The sequence below is a fragment of the Ostrinia nubilalis genome, chromosome 6 (assembly GCF_963855985.1).
Source record: "Ostrinia nubilalis chromosome 6, ilOstNubi1.1, whole genome shotgun sequence".
Lineage (NCBI taxonomy): Eukaryota > Metazoa > Arthropoda > Insecta > Lepidoptera > Crambidae > Ostrinia > Ostrinia nubilalis.
In genome coordinates, this window is record NC_087093.1 from 13,435,954 (window position 1) to 13,462,016 (window position 26,063).

General features: G+C 36.6%; 1 protein-coding gene across 1 annotated transcript in view; it reads left to right on the forward strand.

Moving 5' to 3' along the window:
• The window catches only part of LOC135072655 (pituitary homeobox homolog Ptx1), a 74,531-nt gene that overhangs the window by 29,187 nt on the left and 19,281 nt on the right, over positions 1-26,063 (forward strand). The window contains exons 3-4 of the mRNA XM_063966668.1: positions 12,373-12,498; positions 18,639-18,883. Coding sequence (XP_063822738.1) covers positions 12,373-12,498; positions 18,639-18,883 — 371 coding nt within the window. The remainder of the gene's footprint in view (positions 1-12,372; positions 12,499-18,638; positions 18,884-26,063) is intronic.

Consider the following 26,063-nt stretch of genomic DNA (forward strand, 5'->3'; position numbering starts at 1 on the left):
TTTGAGAGCCATTCTAATCTCGTACAGACTGACGTCCGGGATATCTTCGGTATAGTGTCGGGTCAGTCTAGCTCTTGGGTCTTCGGCTAGATTTGTGACAGGTGCGCGTGCACTCGTGTATAATTGTCCGTAGAACTTCTCAACCTCTTCCAATATCTCCGGCCCCGACGAAATGGCTCTGCCATCCTCTGTCTTCAGCTTGGTCAGTTGACTTTGGCCAACAGACAGATCTCTTGCGAACACTTTAGAGCCCTTGTTTCGCTCAATCGCCTCTTTAATACGGTCTGTATTAAATTGGCGTAGGTCGCGAGTCAAAGACTTGGAGATCTGTCTGTTAAGGCGCCGATACTGAGCAGCATCTTCAGAGGACTGCAAAACCAAGTTCCGTCTCTCTTCCATGAGTTGATTGGTGAGGTCAGAGATCTTTTTGGTTCCTTTTGAACGACGGGTTTTAAAGAACTTAGACCCAGTCGTTTGGACAATTTCCACGAACCTGTCATTGTATTCGTCCACATTTTCGTAGTCTCCTAGGCATTCGAAACGATTTTGCAACTCGAGCTGAAAGCTTTCGGGGTTTTGGAGTTGGATGGGCGCTGGGCGGAGCGTAGACTTCATCAGTCGACATCTCTCGAGCTTGGGTCTGATATTCAATGTGCCTCTTACCATTCGGTGATCGCTTCCTGTTTTGACCTTAGGGTTGCCAGGTCCAAAATCACAAAAGCCGGACTTTGTGCTTCATTTGGCCGGATATTTTACCCTAAAAGCCGGACATGTGCCGGAGGGGGAGAGGGGGTGCAATTAGTGTCAGCTCATGAGTGAGTTGCTCACCAACATCCTGATATGATCCTTCATATGATTCTGTGGCTCGACTTTCGCCTGGCGCGGCAACCAAATAAAAAGCCTAACAAAAGCCGGACAGGCCGGACAAGTCCCTAAAAAGCCAAACATGTCCGGCTAAAGCCGGACGCCTGGCAACCCTACCTACACTAGCTGCGCCCGCGAATTCGTCCGCGTAGAAGCCGAAATATTCTCATAGGATATATAAATGTTTTTTTAAAATGTAACAAACAAACGAACTCTTCAGCTTTATAATATCGTCAGTTGCAGGTTCACTTGGGGTAACTGACAAAATACAGATTTTCAGTAGAGCCGTTTAAAGTTTTTTTTCGTCTTGAATCGGACATAACTTTTTTCCTATTTAACCTTTTTTGGATCTGTTTTTACAGAAATGCTTAGAATTCTACGCGGTTTTAGATTAAATAAAAAGAATTATCTAATATGTCTTAGTTAAGGAAATAAATTGCAGTTACACCAATGTATTTTTGTACTTTTGACAGTTACACTAATTTTACACCATACTTTTGGAAAAAACATAGGTCAAATTGGTGTAAGTACTGCCCAAATTAAAATAATTTGATGTATTTGGTGGGTTTTGTTTACTTAGTTGCTGTATAATTTATGTAAAAGTATTAAAAAATAAGAGAATTCATGAAAAAAATAACATTTCGTCGTTTTCTTTATTATTTTTTAAATTTTATTAGATGTAACTTTTATTTTATTCATTAAAAAATGTTAAAAAAGCCATGAAAATCAAGAAAATATGTGTATTTAATTTTTTTAAGACAGAAATATTGAAATAACTAAAGTATTACTGTGAAACTAAGTAATTTCAATATTTTTTTAAGCTTTGACTTACCAATACCGTATTTAGCTCTACGGGGCAACTTAAACTGAAAACAAAATGGATTTTTATCCCACCTCCTTATAGCAATGTTGAATTAAGGTCATGAGTACTACAACAGTAAAAGTAACGGAGTAACAACAGGTTAATGTTAGCAACGCGCAGTGACGCCTAGTTGGCTGGATAGTTGCTCAATTTCAATAATTTTTTTTGTTGAGCTAACTTTAACTTCTTTAACTGATACTGCTGGTTTAATAATAATGTAATATGCCTTAAAACTTTCTAAATTCCTATTTTATTTCATGTTATAAACCTTAGCAAATCAGTGTAATTGCAAAGTTTTGTAGCAAAATTTTTACATTATTACAGATACACCAATTTAACCTGGTTAAATTATTACAATGTCAGTTACACCAAAATTGTGAAGGAAATCTGAAAAGTTCACACCTGAAAATGTCCGTGTAATTGTAATTTTTTTAAAGCTAGAATTTTTTTACGTATACCATTCGAAAGAGCAGAAAAAACTAAGAAAAACTGTATATTTAACTCAAAAACCGTATTTTGTCAGTTACCCCAAGTGAACCTGCAACTGACGATATTAGTATAGATTTTATCGAGATTCATCCACAATATTTCTATTTTGATGAACTTTCATTTTATACTTTCTACCTTCCATTCCATTCCTTCCATGTCCATTTAAGCAATAGAGGGCCTACACAGGCTCTGTGCTTAAGGCCTCGGATACTCTTAATCCGCCACTGCCTGTACAGTGTGTCCGGGCATGTAGTGATCAAACTTTATGGGCCAAATCTAGGGACAATTTTATCGATAAAAATACTTCAAATTTGGGGCTTGACCCATTTATCGCAAAATTACAATGATTTAAGTTTTTAATTTTTAGTTTTCACCTTTTCCTTCAAAAACAAGTGAAAGCGTGGGTAGCTTAACATTAATAAGCAAATATTTTATATCACGCGATAGCCAATAAAATTATCTATTAGCAAAAGTAGAAAACAGATACAGTTTCATACATTTTAAGGGAGTAAGAATGGATTTAATTAGAAAAAAACATGACTTTTTTCACTTCTTTTTCAGTTATTTCCCAACACAAGAAAAACCAGGTCGTTAAGGTATGTTTTATTTGAATTGTATTATTAGTATTTGAGCTATTCTACAAAACGAATGTAAATTTATTAGTCTACGTCAATTAGTTTCGACGTAATTGTTGAACAAAGATACCCCTTCCCAGCGGTTTCCATAGTAATCGGAATAGGTTGTGTGATTCTTTCAGGCAGTGCATTTTCGCATGTCGCGTGCGCTATGGAAACCGCTGGGAAGGGGTATCTTTGTTCAACAATTACGTTGAAACTAATAGACGTAGACTAATAAATTTACATTCGTTTTGTAGAATAGCTCAAATACTAATAATACAATGCAAATAAAACATACCTTAACGACCTGGTTTTTCTTGTGTTGGAAAATAACTGAAAAAGAAGTGAAAAAAGTCATGTTTTTTTCTAATTAAATCCATTCTTACTCCCTTAAAATGTATGAAACTTGTATCTGTTTTCTACTTCTGCTAATAGATAATTTTATTGGCTATCGCATGATATAAAATGTTTGCTTATTAGTGTTAAGCTACCCACGCTTTCACTTGCTTTTGAAGGAAGAGGTGAAAACTAAAAATTAAAAACTTAAATCTTCATAATTTTTCGAGAAATGGGTCAAGCCCCAAATTTGAAGTATTTTCATCGATAAAATTGTCCATAGATTACGCCCTTAAAGTTTGATCACTACAAGCCCGGACACACTGTATAACCGCAAAATCACGTCGCGTCGTTCAAAGAAAATGTAGAGATTTAAACTCTACCGATTTTTCTTCACTTCTTCCAGTAGCAGACTTAAATTACCAAACATAACCCTTCACTGCGCGATGGGTCAATGATGCCCCAGCCACAAACAAACCACATGCTTCAAATCGCGGCACCCCATCCCAGTTGTCATCGCAGTGGATCTGCACCAAATAGGAAAAGTAATTTGTGCCCATATGGGACCTGTGATTGCCTTCTGAACGCTCCTCCCCGGCGGCGCGAAATAGTCTTTTGCCCGCCAATTTCACGTCCCCCAAACTTATTTTCTTAGATCTCTTTTAATATTGCGGTGTGGTCCAACAAACATTGTTGTTAGGGGTCGATGTCATTTGTATTGTGATTGTAATGGGACGATTTACGGAATACTGTTACGTTTGACTTGTTTTGATTCTGTAATATGATACCTGTTTGAATTAAGTTAAGTATGTCGTAATGAAAATAGGTACACATCCTTCATACTTTACACACGAAGATTAATTCTTGAACTCGAATTATATTCAACTAACTCGTCGCTTGCCTCTCTAACTGACATTATTTTCGAAACTGAGTTATCTCCACCATCTTAATCAATTTCGCAAGACGACGAAAATTTTGCAAAATGACAGTTACGTCAGTTAGAGAAGCAAGCGACGAACTTTCCGTCCGCGGTTTCGCTCGCGTGGAATTTATACTGTCACAGAAAAACGTTGTCGAGCGCATCCCTGATTCAAAAACCGGGATAAAAACTATCTTATGTTCTTTCCCGTAACTCAAACTATCTCTATGTCAAATTTCATCAAAATCGGTTCAGTGGTTTAGGCGTGAAAGCGAGACAGTACAGGATTATTGAGAATAAAAATTTTGAAGAAAAAAATAGGCACAAGATCTTTCAAAGATTTTTCTTTTTCGATTCTTTTTTTTAGTTTTCTCCAATTGGTGTAGATGTCAGTCTAATTTACCAGTGGCTATTAATTTCAGCCCCTTGCACTGTAATAATTTGGGGTCTTTTTTCCAAGTCTCAGGTGCTCGTTTGCTCGTGGTGAGGAAGGGTTAGCCCCGTGATTTATTCGGCTGTAACGCGCGCCCTGGGACGCACTATTTCCCTTACTGAATAATTGCTTAACACTAATTTAGTGGCTCACAAAATCAGATGGTTTAAAAGGGCGCAATCGATACCTATGTAAGTACTATAGTTTGTTTTACTTGAGTTTGTATTTACTTAGGCTGGGTTGCACCATCTTACTTGAAATCTGTTAAACTTCATACAAAAATCATCGGTTAACCTTATAGTTACGGCCAAAGTTAGGTGCTGCAACTCTGCCTTAGTGTCTCGAAACTACTCTATTCTAGGTAGCTGTTATTCGGTTTTTACCTAAAAGCCCTGTCTTTGAGCATGAATCATTTTAGTCAGCTAGTTTCAGTGCAAAAGCAAACTAAAAGTATCTGTGCTGAAACTGAAACTACAGTACTATGTAATAATAAAGAAAACTGACCAAATGTCTATTAAGGACACTTTCAAAAGATAAATTATGGTACGCTATTATAATAAGCTTTGAACTGTAAACGACGAAAATGACAAATTATTTTGTAGTTGAAAATGTTACAGTATATTGTGAATGTCTGAATTCCTTGCAAAGTACCTACATTGAAACTATCAAACGTTTGAAGTCGGATGTCTCAGTGGCTTTTATTAAATTACATATATGAGTTATTTCCAACATGCTGTAAACGGTGCTGTAACTTACGTTAGTGTCGTCGTTTGACTTTGTATCATAGAACAGAGCAAAAGCTATAAATTAATGGAGTGATCATAATGTTAAGTAATTGGTCGATTCAGAAAGTGTTTCATGTAGGTACATATAGAGAAGTCATCATTGAAATTAAAAAAGAAAAGAAAAAGTTGTTTTGAGATAACCAAAATACAAACTCTTACTGTAACAACGACTATAAAGAATCTGTTTATCAAAATAGTAAGAGGAAAGCTCTTGTTTCAATGTTCAGGTAGTCTGAGCGACAGAGCCGGCAACCTTGAACGCTACGTGGCCAATAAACAAAACGAGCGGAATCCTCCAAGCGTACGTGTCACGTCGCCGCACAATAACGAAACATGAAAAATTTCCAGACGCCCACATCAGACTGATAAATGGCTTCCGAAAATCCAAAAGGAAGTTACAGCTTACTTGGGATTTGGTCTAGAACCTCTCACGTCCCATAACTGCTGCACTCCGCTTTATTACAATTACCATAAGCCTCAAAGTCCCGCACTCCACGCCCGGATGACGCGACTTCATCGTTTTGAACCTACTTACAACAGCGGTAAGACCGCTATTGCTTGGGTGAAATAGAAACCGCGTCTGGGCCGCAGTCTCGGGGCAGTGACGAACAACTTTGGACTTACACACTTTATTTTAAGATCGAAATTTGTTTTACACGAGTCAGTCGTGCGAAAGTTATGCGGCGTTCGTGTCCCGGAGCGGTCCACTCTTTACATTTATGTGCGCGTACGATATGTCGGTCGCTATTTGGAATACTAATTGGGATCTAGAGATCCTGAAAAAGTAAATATCTTGTTTTCCGACAGCGTGGTACTGCATTTACAAACGGACCTACACGTGCTGTCGTAATTATCTTATCTGCAGCGACACGGGCATTTGTTAACGCGTGGGCGCTCATCAAAATCTCGTTATTTATAACTTAAATAATGAACGCGTTTAACATTATGTAAGCGGCGAACAGGTGAAAAGCAGTAAATAAATCCGGAGCGAAAACGGTGTACGGCAAACGTTGATAGCGCGACGTGAATGGAAAACCAGCAAACCGCGAAATGATGATGAATCGCGTCGGGGAAGAGGGTCGTCGGAGGGAGACGCCAGATACGGCATCGTTAACGAGTGAAGAGGACGGAACGAGGGAAAATTAGTCGATGCTCCCGTGAATTTGTGTACGTTTTCAATGAAGCTTCTTTACGGTAGGTAAAATAGGAATAAAATGGATCGTCCCTAATCCGGCAGCCATTTATAACTTACACGCCATTAATTTGAGTGATAATTCATGAATAGCGACGCGATTGGCCGTAGATATTGATTTCGGTAAAGTACACAGTAGCCGGGGTTATCTGCGGGTATCTAATCATATTTCCGAATACCTACAGCTATGGGTGGAGTGCGTTTGTAAAGATACGTGGTGTTGACATGATTTGGCATGCTACCGTACTGTACACATTCGTGCAATTATTTGGGCTCAAGTATCTAGGATTATGCGTTGTAAATAGGAATTCGTCTTGATTTTCACCTAATATTACACGATATTTATCTAAAGACGCAGCTTTGGCGGCTTTGGTGAACAACTTAGGTATGATTTGACAATAAAATGATCTAATATTTGTAGTAGAACACTTGATATATGCGCTTTACTTTTTAGATCTTGATTTGACTTGATTCATGATCTCCTGAAAAACTGTACATTTTTTAATTAAAACCAAATAACTTCAGAAACTTTCTACCAGCCATCCCTTTGCTACATGATTGCAATTTGAATCTACAAACTTTATTATTAAGATGCATTTTTGTTTTTATCTTGACAAGTAAAACTCTACCAGAGATGTGGGTGGGTCTCGTGTAGGTTAAGCTTTTGTCACACTATCAAGATACGTGTAACGTAATGTTTTGAGATTAATTTAACTGACGAATTGCCGGAGGTATTCCTTAAGTTTAATATGAAGCAGACGAGACTATGAAAGTCTCTACCACATAAGTACCCTGTAAAAGATCTCTCCATTATTTTAAATGTAGAACGCTTTTAATATTAAAATTCTAACATTTTTATTTAGTTAGGTACCTATTCAATAAAACATGTTTAAACATTATTCAACGGTTTAAAATTTGAAGTTTTTGAACACAACACACTCTTCGCAAAGAAAACACTGTCACACTACATTTCATGGTCACAATGCAAAATATAGGTAGGTACCTACTCAGTATTTTTCAGCATTTCTCTAAAATGATATCAGTCCGTTCCTTTCACCAACACACTTCTCTGCCTTATCAGCCATCATTTCGACCACCGTCCGAGCATCCACAAACAAGATTATCATTCTTATTCCCAGGGAATAGGGTTGTCTATGTTGGTTCAACCAAGCCGGATGCTAGCCCTTGACAGCTTCCGTGGCCGGGATTACGTGCGCAGGCGCTGGTGGTCCAGATAGCTTTGGATTAACAAATGATTTCATTCAGTGAGGTCATAGCGAGGTTGTTCACCAAACTAGAAGTGGATAGATGTGTTTTGAGACGTTGAACGTTGATTGATATGATTCATTACATTGCCAAATGTTTTCAAATGCTTATTGCCACCTCAATGAAAAGGGGGGTCTGGTGCCCCCAACCCCAAGGATGTTGTGCTATCGGTTTGAGATCATAGTTGATAATTCTAACCATGAGCTAGATTCTAATCGCACCTCTACTAAAAATAGCCAAGTTACGCCAATGCATTGCACCTGCAAAAAAATTATTTCAAAGAACATAGGAGTACCTAAATTAAGGATTTCTTAATTTCGAACTTTACTTGAACTTCAGTGAGTTAAGTGCAAAGCGGATGACAGATTTGAGAAACGTACTGTATGAGAAAAGTAGAATAAAAACACTTCAGTTTTACCATGGTTGTCGTAAAAGGTCAGGCCTCCAAACATCAGGCCCCCCAGTGTAACCAGAGTGCTGAGGAGTTTAGGCCAAGTCTTCTATTGCTCTATTCAAGAAATTGTGTGCGCAGGTACAAAATACAGTATCATAAAGAAGGTTCTCAAATCAAAATGAGAGAAAAATCAATTGATTCACAAATTGTTTTTCGCCAGTGCTCCACGTCACTGTTTATACAGTGAGTAGTTCAGAAGTGTGTAATATGTGTACAGAGCGTCTAGCTGTCCTCTCAAATATTGCACATAATATTAATAGTGCTCATTAATAGATCTCCAAATAAATATCCAGTCACAACACCCATTGTATGTCTGTTATAAATCCGAGTATAAAATATCGACCAATTAATATATTGGCTAGCTGACTGACATACGGATGAACGTATAATTCCTCCTGTTGTTAGAACTGATCTGATTAATTCAGGGGATTAATTTAAAGAACGTTATAAATGTATTATCTCGAGGAGTTATTAAGGCTGGTCTAAACTTAGACATTCTTCTGTGTACAAGTGTTATGTATTATTGTATTAACATGCCAGTTTCTATTTGGCATACTTATTATCGGCTAGAATTATTCATACCTACACGAGTCATTAAATGGAAAACACCTTACAAATGGAAGTAGGAGTTAGCTTTCAGGGTAATCTCTAAAACTATATTATTTTCGGTGATTTCATTTATGGATCTCTCTCTAATATAGTACTATATTAGGTGAATAATTATTATTGACGGGATTGCTGCCATGTATTCCGATGATATTCGGCACTGTTGCAAGCGCCATGCTCACGGAGTACTCAGTTACTCCGAGATCGTGGTACCAATCCCGTCAATAAGTAAAAGTGCTTTTTTAAAGCCTACTTACAGAAATAAATGCGTTTTATGAGTTTTTTTATAGTTTAATTATTTTGTTAGTGACCATGAAAGTTTAAAACAATATAATATATTAGTTACTTTAAATTATACGGCAGTAATGTTTTCACAATTCCAATGTAACAGTTTTAAATAAATTGCAAATCCCAATTATTTTTTAACCAATACCGATAAAAATGTACAGAATATGCTTTATGTAATAAAGTAATGGTGTTTCTGTACATTTAATGTATTTTTTACAATGCGGCATTATAAAGAAACATTAAAGCTCCATGTACGTTTTCCCTAAGCTCAGTGTTATTTATTTCTGTCACGCTCAAATCTAATGGGCAATTTGGGGTTTTTAAATGTTTTACTCGAAAGTAATTTCAGAAAAATACACTAGATATAAGTACATGTGTACAGTGTTCATATTCCCGTACACACATAGCGTGTAATAATGTAAATACTCATAGTAACAGTCCTGATAGTGTATAATAACTTTTTAGCAAAGGAATAGCTATTCCTAATTACAAAATTTCAGCGACCACTTTCAGCTGAAAATTGAAAATGGGAGAGTTTGGACAAAAATGTGTTTGTTAGAATGATAAGGTGATAGGTATGTGGATTTAAATCTTATATTTAACTGAAACTCGAATCATCATTTAGCAAGAATGAAGTACTTTTAATATTGTAATATAGCTGAAAGATTGCTAATAAGTACCTACTTAAATAGCCCTCTTTCTGGTGCAGTCGGGTTAAAGCAACCCACAAATAGGTAACGACAGTCATTTTCAGCAAACGTGCTAAAATGTATGCGTTATGTTTCCCCTCGTAAATACTGTTTGTTTTTTTAAACGAAACTGTTTAATGTGCCTCGTAAAAGTTATGGAGCGATGTGTAATAGCGGTGATACAATTGCTGTGACAGGTGTGAGGTACAATCGTGCACACAATGACCTTTCATAAGTGGGAAGTGGGAAGTCTATCGTGACGTGAGCCAAGTTAAAATAAAGTTTTCATAAATTAAATGGATGAAACAATATTTCGTCGCTACATTAATAAACAATAAAACATTAATGCCATATATATTATGATTAGAATTTAGAATCATAATCATTTCTTTGTTTTGACTATAGTTGACAAAAGTGTGAAGTGTTGATGGTCTACATTTTGTTACTCGATCGCCTTTAACTATCTTAAAATGGAAATAAAATCATAGACAGCTGCTAAATAAAATGAAAATAAAACTGAATTATCAACCATACATTATTATGTAGTAAAATGTCGTATCTTATATTTACATGTTTGCGCGTTCGTGACATAGAACAGCAAATTGATTAAAATGTTATACTTAGAACCAGAGCTGTACTTTAGTAATATTTTAGGATAACACAGAGATAATTTGAGCATTTTTCAAACACTTTTATGCCCGACTGCGTACAGTTCATCACTGTAAACGAGCTGAGAGGCGGTTTACAGCCCCCAATAAAACAATGAACGTACGCTTATCACGCTTTATCAAAGCAGCAAACATAAAATTTATTTGAACGAGTGCCGTTTGCTCTGTACGTTTGTACGGCCCGACGTTTGTTTTGTTCGTGACGCGATAACGTCACATGTGACTTTTTACCTTTTAGTTTTTACTGTGTAAGAGCTCTGTTGGCAACTGTACTAGTTTAATTCGTGCGCGTCATCATTCTGCGCAAACGGCGGCTGAACTATTTTCACCGCTATTGTTATAATTAAAAGTTAACTTGAATCGAAAAATAATTCAGTAAAATTAATTAACAAAGAAAAATCACACTCAATTTCATCACAAAGCAGTTCCAATTACAAAATGAATGCTGACCCAGTTTATTCAGTGCTTTAATAAAAAAAGCGCAAATAGCGAACGAAATTAAAGAAACACACTTATATTTTTAATTGCATCGCCCGTGACATCTCCGCCCATCAGTCTCACGGATCGTGACTTTCTCCAAAACACGAGGCTCAGCATTGTCGCGACGGCAATAAGAACGTACTTTAAATAAACATTCAGTATCAATAAAAAATCACAATGGAAATCAACGTGCGCCAACGACGTAAAGGGATGTTTGCGAGAGTTTTTCGTGATTTTCTCTTTTCACTTTCCACGAAAATTTATTGCTGTTCAGTTTTTCTTCGTTTGCTTTAACTGGCACGTGTTGGTAACTGTTTCTGTGATCTGCTACGTGGAACACTGAAAAAATATTGTTTTGGTTATCTAATGCTATTCAATACAATTTCAACGAGAAATCCTTTGGTTAAATTCCCGAACTCTTACAAAGAGCCCTCTTGGCTTTCAAAGTACGAGTGATCAGGCATTTTCTATGCAAGTTTGCTCCACCATAGGTCGTAATCGGCATGCAACCTTGGGTGAGATTATTATTAATAGGAGAGGAGGATTTGTAACTTAAAAAACCAATATGACATTTAATACCATTTTGTTCTCTTACAGTTCATACTACTTGCATTTTATATTTTGTACTTATGGATATCTTTGCCTGCTAAAGACAACGCAACCAAAAGCTCATGGAAGCGGCGCGTGAACGTCGGTAGTAATAAATTAAGGCGCGCACACACGGTCCTCCAATCTAATTTGTTAACAAGCATTTCGGGGTTAACTACCGCGTAAGCGGCGGGGCGTCACACTCGCTCAGCGACTCGCTACTTTGTCAAGATCCTCCTAAATAATGGGCCTATTAGTAACTTTAATTGAATTTATGTGTGCGCGTAAACACATCGGCGGGCATCCCCGAAATACGCACGCACTCGTTCTAGCATGATTTGTCGGCAATAATTTCCTACTAATAAATGTAAGTTGTAACAGTAGGTATAATGTGGCGGGATTAAAATTAAATTAGTTTTTGTTGCTGAAATAAAGCTGGGCTTACACAACTGAGTGTTAAAGAGTCATCTTAGTATTAACTTATTGATCTGATGGGCTAACGAATTATATGTTAGGTACGACCTTGGAAGAGGACAGTCCCATTGACTGTCCTCTTCCAAGGTCGTCTGGAATAGATAGCTTTATTTATAGGGCCACCTAAATTGTGCCGTTTCTTTTAGTACCTTCAACTTTTTTCTGTTATGTTTCTGTCTTGTGTGGGGTACAATAAAACGCATTTCGTATTATTAAGACTTGTTCATTTGTTTCTCCAATAAAACATACCTAAATAAAACAGAAATATTTCGGTTTAGTTTCGTGACTATTAGAGTCTAGATTAAATTATGCATTAAGTATGCTTAATTCCAATTACATATTAACTATATTTTCCTTTTCAGTATGGGCAGAGACTGGCGAATTTCGGGACAGTGGACATTCTTCATTGGCGTCCGCAGGCTCGGGGGTCGACCAGTCGCTGTACGCCCCGCCTCGGCCGCGAAGGGACCGCAAGCACACCGACGACAGTGAGTGCTAGGCTTTACAAATTTTATTACTTGTAATCTATGTCATTATTTACTGGGTTATAAGTACACGTTTCATAAGATTTTTGAAGCTGACTGCAGACTGAGCCTGCGACAAACTTTATTCTATCTTCTATATTTACACAGGTAAAGGTTTGGTATCCAAAAGTCATTGTTAATGCATTAGAACTAGTAGTGAGAACTATAGATATTATAATAGCGATTAGATTTGATTGTAATATACCTATTCAAAAAAGTAAAAAGTTGCAAGAAACCATTCCACTCTTTCAAAAAAAAAACTTTTTCTGGTATAAACTGCCAGACTTAAAAAAAGTAACTTTTATATTTGTAAAAACAAAATTTTAAGTTAGTTGCTAGGACAATAGTTGAAATAAATTGTGATAATAATTATTCAATCAGCAGTCAATTATAATAATATTATTATGATTATACAGTCAAAAATATTCATTATAGACATAGCACCTGCGACAACACAAATCCATTATGGAATTGTGACAGTCTATTTCAGCACATGAAATATGAATGAACCTTTCAAAATCCATACCAAAACGGGGGCGATCGCTCTAAATACCGGACCACACAAAGTGACAAACTTAAAACTGAGAGCAAACCGAGTAAGCGTGGGGAAACCTACGGCAAATAGCGAGCGCGGTTTCCTAATGCCTCCACAAACATTGTAGGGCTGCCCGGGTAACGAAGCCCCGATATCGATGTTCATTACGTTTAAGAACTTTCAACGTAATGCTTAACTATGAGATTAATGATAGGCTGCCTATAAGAAACGATATCGATGTTCGTGAACACTTTCTAATTTTCGGCGTAATGCTTAAACTGTGAGATGCTAATCATATGTGTCGATAGTAATGGAGGCTCTAAATACCTATTATAGGCAACTGCCTATTATAACTAACTGAAGTTCATCTGAACTCCAGTTATTAATATTCAAGTTGAGATTATAAAGATTCTGATTATTTCAGATTTCATTGGAAAACTCAGATACGTGGACCAGTCTCCCCAAAATGCATGTCATAAGTTTATAGAAGTAAATTAAATCAACTATCTTTGTATCTAAAATTAGGTTTCATTTTCAATAATGACAGTTAATAAGGCTCTACATATGCAAAAAGTAGCATAATATGTAAAGTTACTTATGAAGTGTTCTGCTAAAGTATCGACATTATCGATATTTAATTCATTGCAACACTAAATGATCCGAAAAGTTTCATAATCTTAAAGATATAAAATATCTACTATCAACACCGGTTTAAAAATAACTTATTTAAAAACTCTGTTTTAGTTTGCATAATTTTGAAAACAAAGTTTTTACTACGCCATATTTTCCAAGACCTTTATGAATCACGATTTCATGCAGCGCTCTTCAATTATAATAAAATAATTACTAGATTTTTGGTTATTATGAGTTTATTTTATTAAAATTTCTTTATTTTTCATTATGATAAATCGCTTATAAGAAAAAAACAATATTGTTTTACATTATAATTGAATAGGTGAGCGTAAAACGACTTAAACCAACTTTTAAGTATGTAGTAACATTGTAACAAAACTCGATTCAATCTCAGTAATGGCCCAGTTTTCAAACTCGGAATTCAGCTTGAGTATGCTCATCTTCGACTCAAGGATGAATTTAACATGAAAATCTTGTGAAAAAGATGAGTAAAACGCTAAGACGCTCTAGCCACCAAAAACCTTAATTCATAAAAGGCGATATAGAGTCTGCCCTATGATTATTCTAATAGACCAATGAAAAGTCTCCTTAGTTTAGAGCTTTGTTCTGTAGGTAATACCTGAGATTGAAGGGAAATGAATTCGTTGTAATAAGGTTTCACAGTATTCACAACAATTTAACTATGTACTCCACCAACTGCGTAGGCAAACTCGGAGTGTACTCGAGGCTCTTATGTAACCAGTTAAAAGTAAATAAGTGCGTACATTAAAGGAAACGGCGGTTTTATCATGGTGTCGAATTCAAGTGGATTGTATCGACACCTAAGTACCTAACACATGTTTGTCGATACGGGTCGGTAGAGCAAAGGTAGTCGATGATGGATGGGCCGGCGGACTCTCAAAGCGTGGCCCGATAACGCATATCAACCCAAACCGATAACAGCAGGGTTGCTCCAATCACTTTTCAGAAAAGTCCACGGAAAAACCGGAGATTAGCGATAATTAATTGCGAATAGAATTGTCAGGTTTAAGCGTATCTGTTGTTGAGCTTATAGATCATCCATCAAAAAGGATTTCTGATAAGGAAGTGTTTTTACAAATTGTTTAGAACCGAAATAGCGATCAAGAATTACGATAGCAAGGTGGTTGCAAGGTTATGTCTCATATCTCAGAAAATGTTTCATGTGGCGATAGAAATAACAATTCGTAGTCTGAGATTTAACTTTTATAATTTTCTTACGGAAACTGTTGATTTGTTTTTGCAAAACAGCACTTATTACCTCATAAGATGCTACGCTGTCTTTATATTTGCATGTGACATACAATAAATAATTTTAATTTGAATTTATATGTCGTCCTCCGTATATTGAACTTTTTAGTATACTTTCATGGGTATTAAGCACACGTTCTAACCCTTATAGCGCCAAGTTCCCTTTATAAACATTTCCTAAAATAATCCTCGGACACTTATCCAATGATCCAAACTTTGGCAATCTTGCATTTGTAGACTAAAAAAGTCCACCAGTGTTGAAGCTGATTGCCATTTCGGGAATGGCATTCCCACAAAAGTCATTTCCCACCACTGGATCTATGAAACACTGGCGGAAAGTCCACATTTCCCGCAGAAGCAATTTCCCACCACTTGAACTATGTGTCAGCCCTAGTGCATCCCTATCGTGCCAGCCGAGGCCACCACGGGCAAGCCTCGTAATCCGCCTTGTTCATTATCCGCCGAAGACTTTGTCACTGCAGATTGATTATTTCATAAACTGGCCGAATTCACGCCTTGCGTCAATATTGACACGCCTACTGATTACCGAACCTAATTTGTACTATCCCTCGATAGAGGGGATATCAAGAGCAATAGACGCCGACCAACTATCCACTATAGTTGGGGCAGTGCCTGTAGAAAATGTATAGTTTTCGTAATCGATTCGAAAAGTCGCATACGTAAACGCAGTACGTGGGATTGCTAAGCGATTTTTATATTTGTGTTCTAGCTTTTTGCATTACATTTTCGGTGTCTTGAATAACAAAGAAAGAAGTAAATTCAGTAAATAATATTATTTTAAAAGAATTGGAAGCTTTATCATTGTTTAATAATATTGACAAATAAAACGTATATGTAAACTCTACACATCTTTTTCAATTTCTTATAATCATTTCCTAAATGAGCTCTCTATTTTTATGCTATTGGAGGCCTTAGGAATCTGATTGTCACAAGAAAGACATTTGTAAGATAGGTTCTGCTCAATTATTTATCAGTGAACTCGAGTGAGTGCAGATTGCATTATCGACTTTTGACTAATAAATATCGATGAAAACATCAACTTACCTTATCGATTTATAAAGAAACGTGATAGAGTGTATAATTATTATGTTAAGTGTTCAATCAAGATACTAAATACCTGCAAATAAAAATGTCTTTAATCTTACACAGATAAACTTACCACTGAGTTGTCGAAATATTTACGATAACACTCGTAAATATAATACCTTCGGATATAAATATCCCAATTGAAAGCTTTTAAAATAAATTTAAGTTTCCCAGAAAAGTTTTGATAAAGAAGAACATAGGTACATTACGACAGGTTTGTTGTGGTGACTTAGCTGAAGTTAGCTGACCTACTATTGATGCTTAGGTATTAGTTTAAAGATTGTGGGTAATTGGTATGGAAAGAGGAAAAAGGCTGAAAAAGGCCCTGCTTGTTAGGTATATTTCGATATTTAAGTAAAGGAAAGTACCGAAAGCTCTAGCTCTATCTAAAATATTTGTTTCTTTCTGTGTTTCATCAGGTTATTTTCATAGCCAAAGACGTAAAAAAATAACGAACTTATTCACAAATCACATTTTCAGTAACCGGCATTTTAGTTTTTATTACTGTCTGTTAGTAAGTAAAAGAAAAGTATTAAAGAAACCTGTCAACGAATGTGAGTTATATGTAGTAGTCCACTAATCACACAACAAAACGATGATGATGATGATGATCACTTTCCAAAGAGATAAAGCTGCCATTGTCGGTGTGTTTCACCAGGATTTGTCTAAAACTAATATGAGGTTGATTGCGAACGGGTTATCAACGAATTGATGTTATAACACCGTATCGTGTCCCTGTGCCGATACGATACGAATAGGGTTGTAGTAGTAAAAGTAGAGTTTAGAAAAGTGAAGGGAAATAGTGGAACCATTACTAACAGGCTTTTTTTAAACTCGAGTATTTTGTTCAATATTTTGTAATTTTTATTTGGTTTTCGATTTGGGCAGACAAATGTTGTGTTCTTTGAGACATGGTAACACAGTAGATAAGTATAATAATAATAACGTAAAAGTGGCCAAAAAGTTGACCTTATTCTAATTGTAATAAGATCTGTTATAAACTTTTTGGCTACTTTGGGTGTCACGAACTATATGATGTACCTACTAATTGTTTTCCTAGTTATTGAACTATTCGATAATCAAAGAAAAAGCAAAAGTTAACTAGTTAGTTATTTACTTATTAGTATTAAAAAACTTTCCTGATAGCTTTTACGAAGACATATTTTCACTGTAACAAAAATAACTTTTCTCGCCAGAAAAATTGGAATTCGTTACTATTCTCTTCTGGCAGCCCTAATGGGATCTAAAACAGTTGAAGTGCGCACCATCGTTATGCAATACCACCATCTGTCGGGCCCCATATCGTTTTTGCGTCAGTGTGGTTCATTTTATGAACTTGCCAATATTAGCTGTAACCTATGATTATGATGACATTATCGTATCTAGAGTACCATATGCTGTAGACAGGCCGACATTAAACATTTTTTTCACAAATTATTTTCTGTTTTTCGTTTGATTGAACCAAACAAATTGAATAAGTAATTAGAAAAACTGAAAAAATGAGTGATAGTAAATGCAAGCTAGACTATTCATGGCTTACTCTGAGGCATTATAATTTTCAGTAATATCTTTGAACGACGAATGACTGATTGAATGAATGATTTAAATTATTTTTAGAATTAGAGTTTCTGATATAAAAATGTGATGTAGCTAAAGAACGAGCATCACGATAAACTGTTGTTATGAATACCCATAAATAACCATTATAATTTAGAATAAAAAATATAAATCTTACATAAACTGAACTTTCTATTATTTGTTCACATTTTTGATCGCGCAAAAATAGATTTTATAGGTGATATAAATTGTTATGTACAGTGCCATCGCGCTCTAAATAATTTTGGACTTTCTATCTATCGCATAGAGTTGAAAAACGTGTATGTTATTGATTGTAACTATATCGTTCATTGAGTACGTTTTTATTTACGGCAGTGTCGTAAAAGTATTAGGTGCGCTTGCGCCTAATCCAGAGTATTAAGGCGCGCTACTGGTAACGAGGATATGAATCTTTTTTTAAATGTACAGTCGACAGCAATTCAAGCTACACATTTCGTTTCAAAATAGCACTTATGACAACTAAATAAGAACCCATAGCATATCTTGACGTGCTCTGTATTTTAAAGTGTGTGCATTGGAATGTCTCCATACAGTTAAAAGAAATTGATAGCAGTTTGTAACTATAAACAGATGTTTTTAGTTTCCTTGTTTTATTTATTAAAATGTCTAGCCTAGGCTTAGCGCGTTTTGCATAAATCTCGCGGCCCGGTAGTCGTGATCCTGAAGAATTCTTAAATAAAAAGTGAATTAATAAATTGTGGAAGTTTTTTAAGTATTAAATACAAATTACCAGTAATGTTATCTAAATATGCTTGTGTTACGAGAGGGTTGTGAGGAACCCTCTCGTCTCGTAATAGACGAGCGACGCCGGTGGGAATCGAACCCGCGTTCCTCGGATCACAAGTCGGCCAATCCGACAACTTCACCGTTCGGCTATCGTAGCTTCTTTTTCCAACCGAATTAATATCTGAAACCTGTACTGAAACTGTTCTTCCTTCCCCAGGTCGCCCCCTAACATCAGAGCCAACAATAAAGACGGAGTCCACGACCCCCGGCGTAGGGCCTGACGAACCATCGATGGACGACAAAGGGGACAAGAAGAACAAACGCCAGCGACGTCAGCGGACGCACTTCACCAGTCAGCAGCTTCAGGAGCTTGAAGCCACCTTCGCTAGGAACCGCTACCCTGACATGTCCACGAGGGAAGAGATCGCGATGTGGACCAACCTTACGGAAGCGAGAGTTAGGGTGAGTTAACTGAGATTTTTTTTAGAATAATATTATTACAATGGCCAGGGATAGAAGTCGGTAAGAGAGGAGACTTTGTTTGAAGACGAACCCCAAAGGCTGATATAGATAGAAAGTTAGACTATTACAATAACTTGTATTCGGGAATTAGTCTCTTTCTATCTTAGTACAGATTTCCGTCCTCAGGATTTACTAGAAACGCATCTAGCACTAACTTGGTCTCACTCTTTACTGAACTCACACCACGACTCTTTAACTAAAGTTTCATGTGATCTATGCACACTACTCATCCCCCATCAATATCAACAATTAATTGGTAGTATTCAGTTTAATAATGTCTTTTGTTTGAAGAAACTCTTGGTCAGTGGGCATAATTTATAAAATCAACGACGTGAAAAACGTACTTCACTAATTATTGTTGTTTCAACACCAATATGTGTGCCAGAAAACTGTACATCTCGCACAAATCATCCCATTATTTTCTTTGAAATATAAACATGTGAAAGCCATAAAAAATATGTTGAATGAGACATTTGTCAGATGCTCGGAGCTAAACGGTTTTTGAGGTGTAAAAACAAGGATGAGAATTTATACCACGATAAATAAAGAGGAACATCCATTTTCATTTAATTTTCGAGCAATTTATTATAATAAATTATGGGTCATAAGCGAAATTTGTTCAAATTCAAATGTTTTCCAAAGAAAATTAAGACGGGCACAGTAATAGAACGTAATTCCACCTACTTACCTACCTACACATACCTAGTAGGTTTTAAAAGTAAAGTGAAACATTTTAAGTCAGGTATAACATTTAAAGGTAAAGTCTGTTTGAAAATTAATATGCTACGTTTCAAATTTTGATAATATAGGTACCTACAGTTGCAATGCCAATAACTCCTTGGCCACGAGCGCGTTTGTTTGGTAAAATGTGTCAAGTGCGTTTTCGTGATTTATCAGGGTACCGCGACATCGCAAAAGGTGCACCACAATACGATAGATGTTTAGGCTAATCGTCGCATCCGGCGCGCCTTAGGTATTTTTGTGCCGTGCCGGCCGACGGAACACGGGATCCCTTAATCCAGGAGGATTTGAGCCGTCTATTTCGGTCTCTTCATAATCCCCGGCTTAATTTTGATCGCATCCACACTCACTGTCAATAGTTTTGGAAGGCCCGCCAGATTCTGCGGTGGGGACGTATTTGCTGTCCGGATGCATTAGATGCTTTTCGGTTTCTTCGTTATTGGAGTAATCTTAAAACACGTGTTCGGTGGATTCATACGCGGAAATGTGTCTAGTTGAGGAATTTTGGTGCGTAACAAATCTGTGTCGATTAGGTACTGTTAATCGGATTAATGTAGAGTTACAGACATAATAAAATTATTGATTTATTTGTCGAAAGACGCTCGTACTCAGTCATTAAAATTTGACGTCCTAGACAGTAAATTGAAATATGTAATTTCGAGTGAAAACTGACCTATTAATATCACTTCATATTATAATGAAGACATTTATTGAAATAACACATCAATTAAGAGTTTCATCTCATCTTTAAGTGGGATCATCAGTTCATCACACAACCTTTAATTACTCGTACATAGATTAATAATGTTAGCGGTAGTGTCATCGTATGAGCTAAATTCTTAATTAATACATACCGCATTTTAAAATTAATAAAAGCTAAATGGCGCGTTTATTTCTAAGTGCGCGCGCGCAATGCGTACAAAACGCGCACATAATGGTGTTATTAATAGTCAGGTGTAAATCGACACTCGATCGCTAACGAACCTCAAGTGTTAGATATTAATTTCGAGCAACAGAATCGGCCCTGTGTGTCCATCAAAACATACCAATCTGAAACTTGGACAGGGTTGCCACTCATGAATTATCTGAATACTTCATTGTTATTATAAACTCTTTGTTATAAATTGAAACTGGTAAATTACTCATGACATAGCGCTTTCCGAGACCTAGATTGTGAAATCAAAGGTTGTATGTATTTAGTTTAAACCAGATAATTCCTAAGTGATGAAACGCCTAGAAACATGCAAAAATCTACATATTATTAATAGACTATAGAGTTTTTCAAGCATATAAAATAAAATATGTCTTTATAAGCGCAATGTTTCGTACTTTGTAGATATGCGAAAATAAAAAATAGATATTCTTTTTTTATTTCATACCACACAAAGACAAATAAAATAAATATGAATATGATAATTAGAAATGAAAATAATTACTTAGTTAGCCGTGATAATTCGTTAGTGATAAAAGTTTGAAAAACATCTAGAAAAAAGATAAAGTCACGAAAAAATTATAGAAACAAAATAACATGATTTGATTTGCAGTCCTCACCCCTAGCTCGGGGATTAGCGCAGCGCAGCGCGGGATGCGCCCGCGCGCCGTAAATCAGTGCGCCGGCGCACCGATAAATCGTCGCGATATTTTTGTTGCATCGCTGAGGCAATGACCCTCATCGCATTATTGACTCATTAGCACTAATGCATGTTTCCTCTAAACCGAATTACTGTGTCAAATAAAAGCAATTTATACTTTTTTTGCAGTTAGTAACAATCTCAATTTACAGACTAGTGTAGGTTTTTGAAGCACTTGTTTGACAACACTATTCGTAGATTAAGTTAAACACATGGCATCGTTAAATTCTATAAAGGTAGAGTTATTAATGTTTTCTAACCCGTAGTCGTAAATATTTAATAGGTAAGTAGGAGAACGAAATGTTCGCGCATCCCGGTAGTTTCGCTATCAAAATCAGCATTCTATGTATATCGTCTCGCTTGACTGGTCTGCAAGGAGAAGCAAATAGAGCCGCAAGTCACTTCAATCGCCCGTGAAATAGCTCCCGACACATTTTATTCAATATTTTTCAGTTATATTAATCTCTATCATCTACCGATTGACTATCATCATCATCATCTCAGCCATAGGACGTCCACTGCTGAACATAGGGCTGCCCCAATGCCTTCCATGTTGCCCGGTTGGAAGCGGCCTGCGTCCAGCGCTTTCTGGGTGAATATCAACAAACTCGTTTTTTGCCTAATTCCGGTGGCGAATTTTAATTTCCACTTTCCAAAACTTTTTTGTGGCAGAAATAATAGTAAATAACTTGTATTATTCAATGATATGGTAGAGATCAAAATATTATTAATACTTCTCGAGATATGTCAATTTGAAATTATCAAGAGCCACCGAAATTGTATTTGAGCCACCGGAATTAAGAACCAATCCACCGAAATTTATTTATACAGCGGACTTCGGAATGTTACGGATGATTGTCTCAAATTACTTATTTATTTGTAATCAATTAAGTATTATTATCCAGTAAAGATGTTTATAATTAAAAACAATATTCAGGCCTGTGTTATGACCCTAAAAAAGCATCAAATCTTCCCACGTGAGTCGTAATAGCCGACTAAGGAATCAAAATACTGGAGGGTGGGCTGCAGCATCTTTCCGGGTATTATACTACCATACTGGAACTACCAACCAGCCTGCTAAGCATGGTGATAACGGCAAAATCCCTCCATAGAGAACAAATCCAAAACTTTCTGGCTCTAGCCGCCAACAGCCCCGTTATTCTAGAGTCATCACAAAGACATCATACATGACCCTCAAACCCAGAAACCAACTCTAGTCCCGGGAGGGCGACCAACTGCCCCAGGTTGGTGTTAGGTTTATCTTCCATAAGTAAAAATATTGGTCCAGGCTAGCCAAGTTTTCATGATGGTATCATACCTATCCTATACTCAGAATTACGCAACTAATTATTCGCTAAAGACCATGCGAACTGGAGATTAAGTATGAAGATATTTCTAGATCTATACCAGCTACTGAACTAACACATTACATATTTGTGACAGGGTAATTTAACGGAAAACTATGCAAACCTAGCGACAATGAGCTAGATGAAAGTAGTACAATTAAGAAACGGAGGACTAAATCCAGCCAGCCTCATAGAGAGAGAAGGCCTAGCAAAAGATGCCAGAACTGTAAAAGCGTACTGAGCTGCACCCTAATAGTACTGCAAAAATCAAAATGTAGTAATCATTTTTAGACGAACAGGCAATTTAATCACATTTGCATTCTCCGATCACCACACAGCTTATGACCGCAGTCTATGAAGGAACACTATCTGCGGTTGCGATCCTCATCAGTGAGGGACCGAGGAAGAAGAAGAAGTCATCACCGAAATAGAAGAATGCCGAATAAAAGATGCTCAAAAGCTGTCGACTGATGAAGCCTAAGCCACGACCAGTGCCAATCCAGCTCCAAAGCCCCACGAATTTTCATCTCGAGTGGCAGAATAGATTGCAACCTACGAGACTAGGGAAATTTTAGCTGTTTCAGGACTATTCTCATCTGTTTTTAAGATTCTGCTTAGTATCGATGTATAAATAGCTATCCAAGTCCTCACGCTGATACAAAGTGTATTATGGAGACGATTTTCTTGTAATAAATCGAAAGTATGTATTTGCGAGGACCAAATTGAATATACCAACATGAATAACGAGGATAGCAGAACCATTTTGGTAAATGCCTAAGCTGCTAGGAGAGATTAAGAAGCACTACTAGTAATTAGGCTGAAGATCAAGATTATTCCGACACTTTAGCGAAGATATCCTAGACTTTAGCTTGAGTGAGATTAAAATGCCCTATTAAAAACAACAAGGTATGTACCAGGAGATAATTAAATCACAACTGAGCTTATGAAATCAGATGGAATGCTAGTACTAAAGTTCTCTTAAATACCACCATGTTTATTGGTCGATAAACCAAAAAATAAGACATGGTGGTGGTGCTAGAGACTGGAATGGAATGGACGTTGGCGATGGTCCAGAGTCAGGTGAGGCAGCTTTTTCCTGAAACATCCAGTCTCCCAGACAACCTCATTTTCGAAAAGACGTTTGTAATACTACGTACATATTTAATGCTGCGTCAAATTATGCAGAAGACTGAGGACTATAATCAGTCATTATTATCGGCCTTTTTGTACCTTCTTCTATTCGGTCAAGACCTGGGCTGTGCTACAGTCTCTTTAATGGCGTCAAATTGACTGTCGATACATGCAACTTCTGAAGTATTTGTATGAAAACTTCATCATATCAGCAGCCCTCCCCCAAGATCAGAACTCGAAACTTATCTGATTGCTGCGAGGGTTCAGAGTTGGAGACACCATAATCTCTTAAAGTCTTCACTACCTCCCACTTAGAGGTTTTCAAGCTTCTAAGCTAGACCGAGCTCAGTATCAAGATACGGCGAGTACATCACACAACTTCGATTCACTGACGATATTGTAGTTATGACTGAGACCTTAGTAGACCTAGGTACAATGCTCCAGAGCCAATAAGACCAATTCCGGCAATAAATTCGCCACCGGAGCCACCGAAATTGCGCCACCGGAATTGAAAAACTGTTACAAAATTCAAATTATAAAGAAAACTATAATTCTGATCAATAATTTCTGTATGCAGATACAACAAAACACCAAACTTTAATCATGTTAAAGAATCGTTTAGCATCTAAGTAAGTAGCTTTCACTCATACACTTGCCAGCGAAATTGAAAAATTTTGTATTCCTGTGCCGCTGATACTAATATTTACGGGTTTGCTGGAAAAACAATACCACAAGTCGCAAGTCTTTATAGCCCGATCAGGAGGACACAGTTAAGTGATGCAGGGAAGAAGAACTCTACGTCTCTAAAAGCTTCTTTGGAGAAGTAAGAGAGTGTCGAAATTGAGCCACTGTAATTGCTTTTTTTCGTGGGACAGTTTTGAAAGGCTATTTAAAACACTTAAAATATGAAATATCACATTTCTTTCATATCATTTGGAAGTCTTATTTAATGTATTTTATGGCTATACTATTTTTAAATTACTAGAATCCCCGAGAAAGAAGGAATAACACAATTTATGAGTAGAAATAGAGTTAGGACGCGCCACCGCTATTAGATTTTGGGTCTTTGAAAATTTTTTTAGTACATAAAATAACTACCTATTGTCCTGAAGACTTTGCTATCGTGTAAAACGCTGTATAAACTATATACAGAAAAAAAATCATCGCTCTAGTTACATTTCTCCCATCGATTCTCAGCTCCGCCGCGTAAAAAACGTGTTTGGGATATTCACCCCTGCTACCTTTATGATGTCGTCGATCCACCTTGTGGGTGGACGTCCCACGCTGATTGACTATCCTTTACTAATGTAGCAAAGTAATAGGTAACTAAGTAGGAGATCGATATGTTCGCAGTTCGCACATCTCCCGTAGTTTCGCTACCAAAATCAGCATTCTGTATCGTCTCGCATGACTGCTCTCTAAGGAGAAGCAAATAGAGCCGCACGTCACTCCAATCGTCCGTGAATAGCTCTCAACACATTTCATTGAATATTTTTCAGCTATATTAATCTCCATCACACACCAATTGACTAGTATCCATTATTAATTTGTAGCAAAGTGAATAAAGTGATAGATAACTAAGTAGGAGATCGAAATGATCGCAGTTCGCACATCTCCGTAGTTTCGCTACCAAAATCAGCATTCTATATCGTCTCGCATGACTGCTCTCTAAGGAGAAGCAAATAGAGCCGCACGTCACTCCAATCGTCCGTGAATAGCTCTCAACACATTTCATTGAATATTTTTCAGCTATATTAATCTCCATCACACACCAATTGACTATAGTCTTTTTCACGTAAGATGATCCGTATGACGTTTCGAGTTTGAAAGTTATAGAGATGTCACATAACTAAACCATAGCGATTTATCTATCGATTTTTTTCTAAGAGTTAGTAAAACCTACTTTTAGAGAAATATTTTGTATAGGTGTCATTTAACAAAAAAACATGTTTTTTTAATTACAAATATTTTTGTAACAATTTTTTATTGATAATATTCAAATTCCGTGGACTTCGTGTTCAAAAAAACGATTCCTAAATAGTACTGGTTCTATTTCTTTAAATTAAAAACTATTAATTTATTTTCAATGCGTTTATTAAAGTCAACAATCGAAAAATATAGTTGATTTTTGTGATGTTTTTAATAACTAAGTATTCACTGCAATCGATTAATGAAACTATTTTGTAATCGATTTTGTTATACAACAAATACCCCAGCACTAAATCTATTCCGTTTCACACATTGCGTACATTAAATAAAAAATATTTTTAC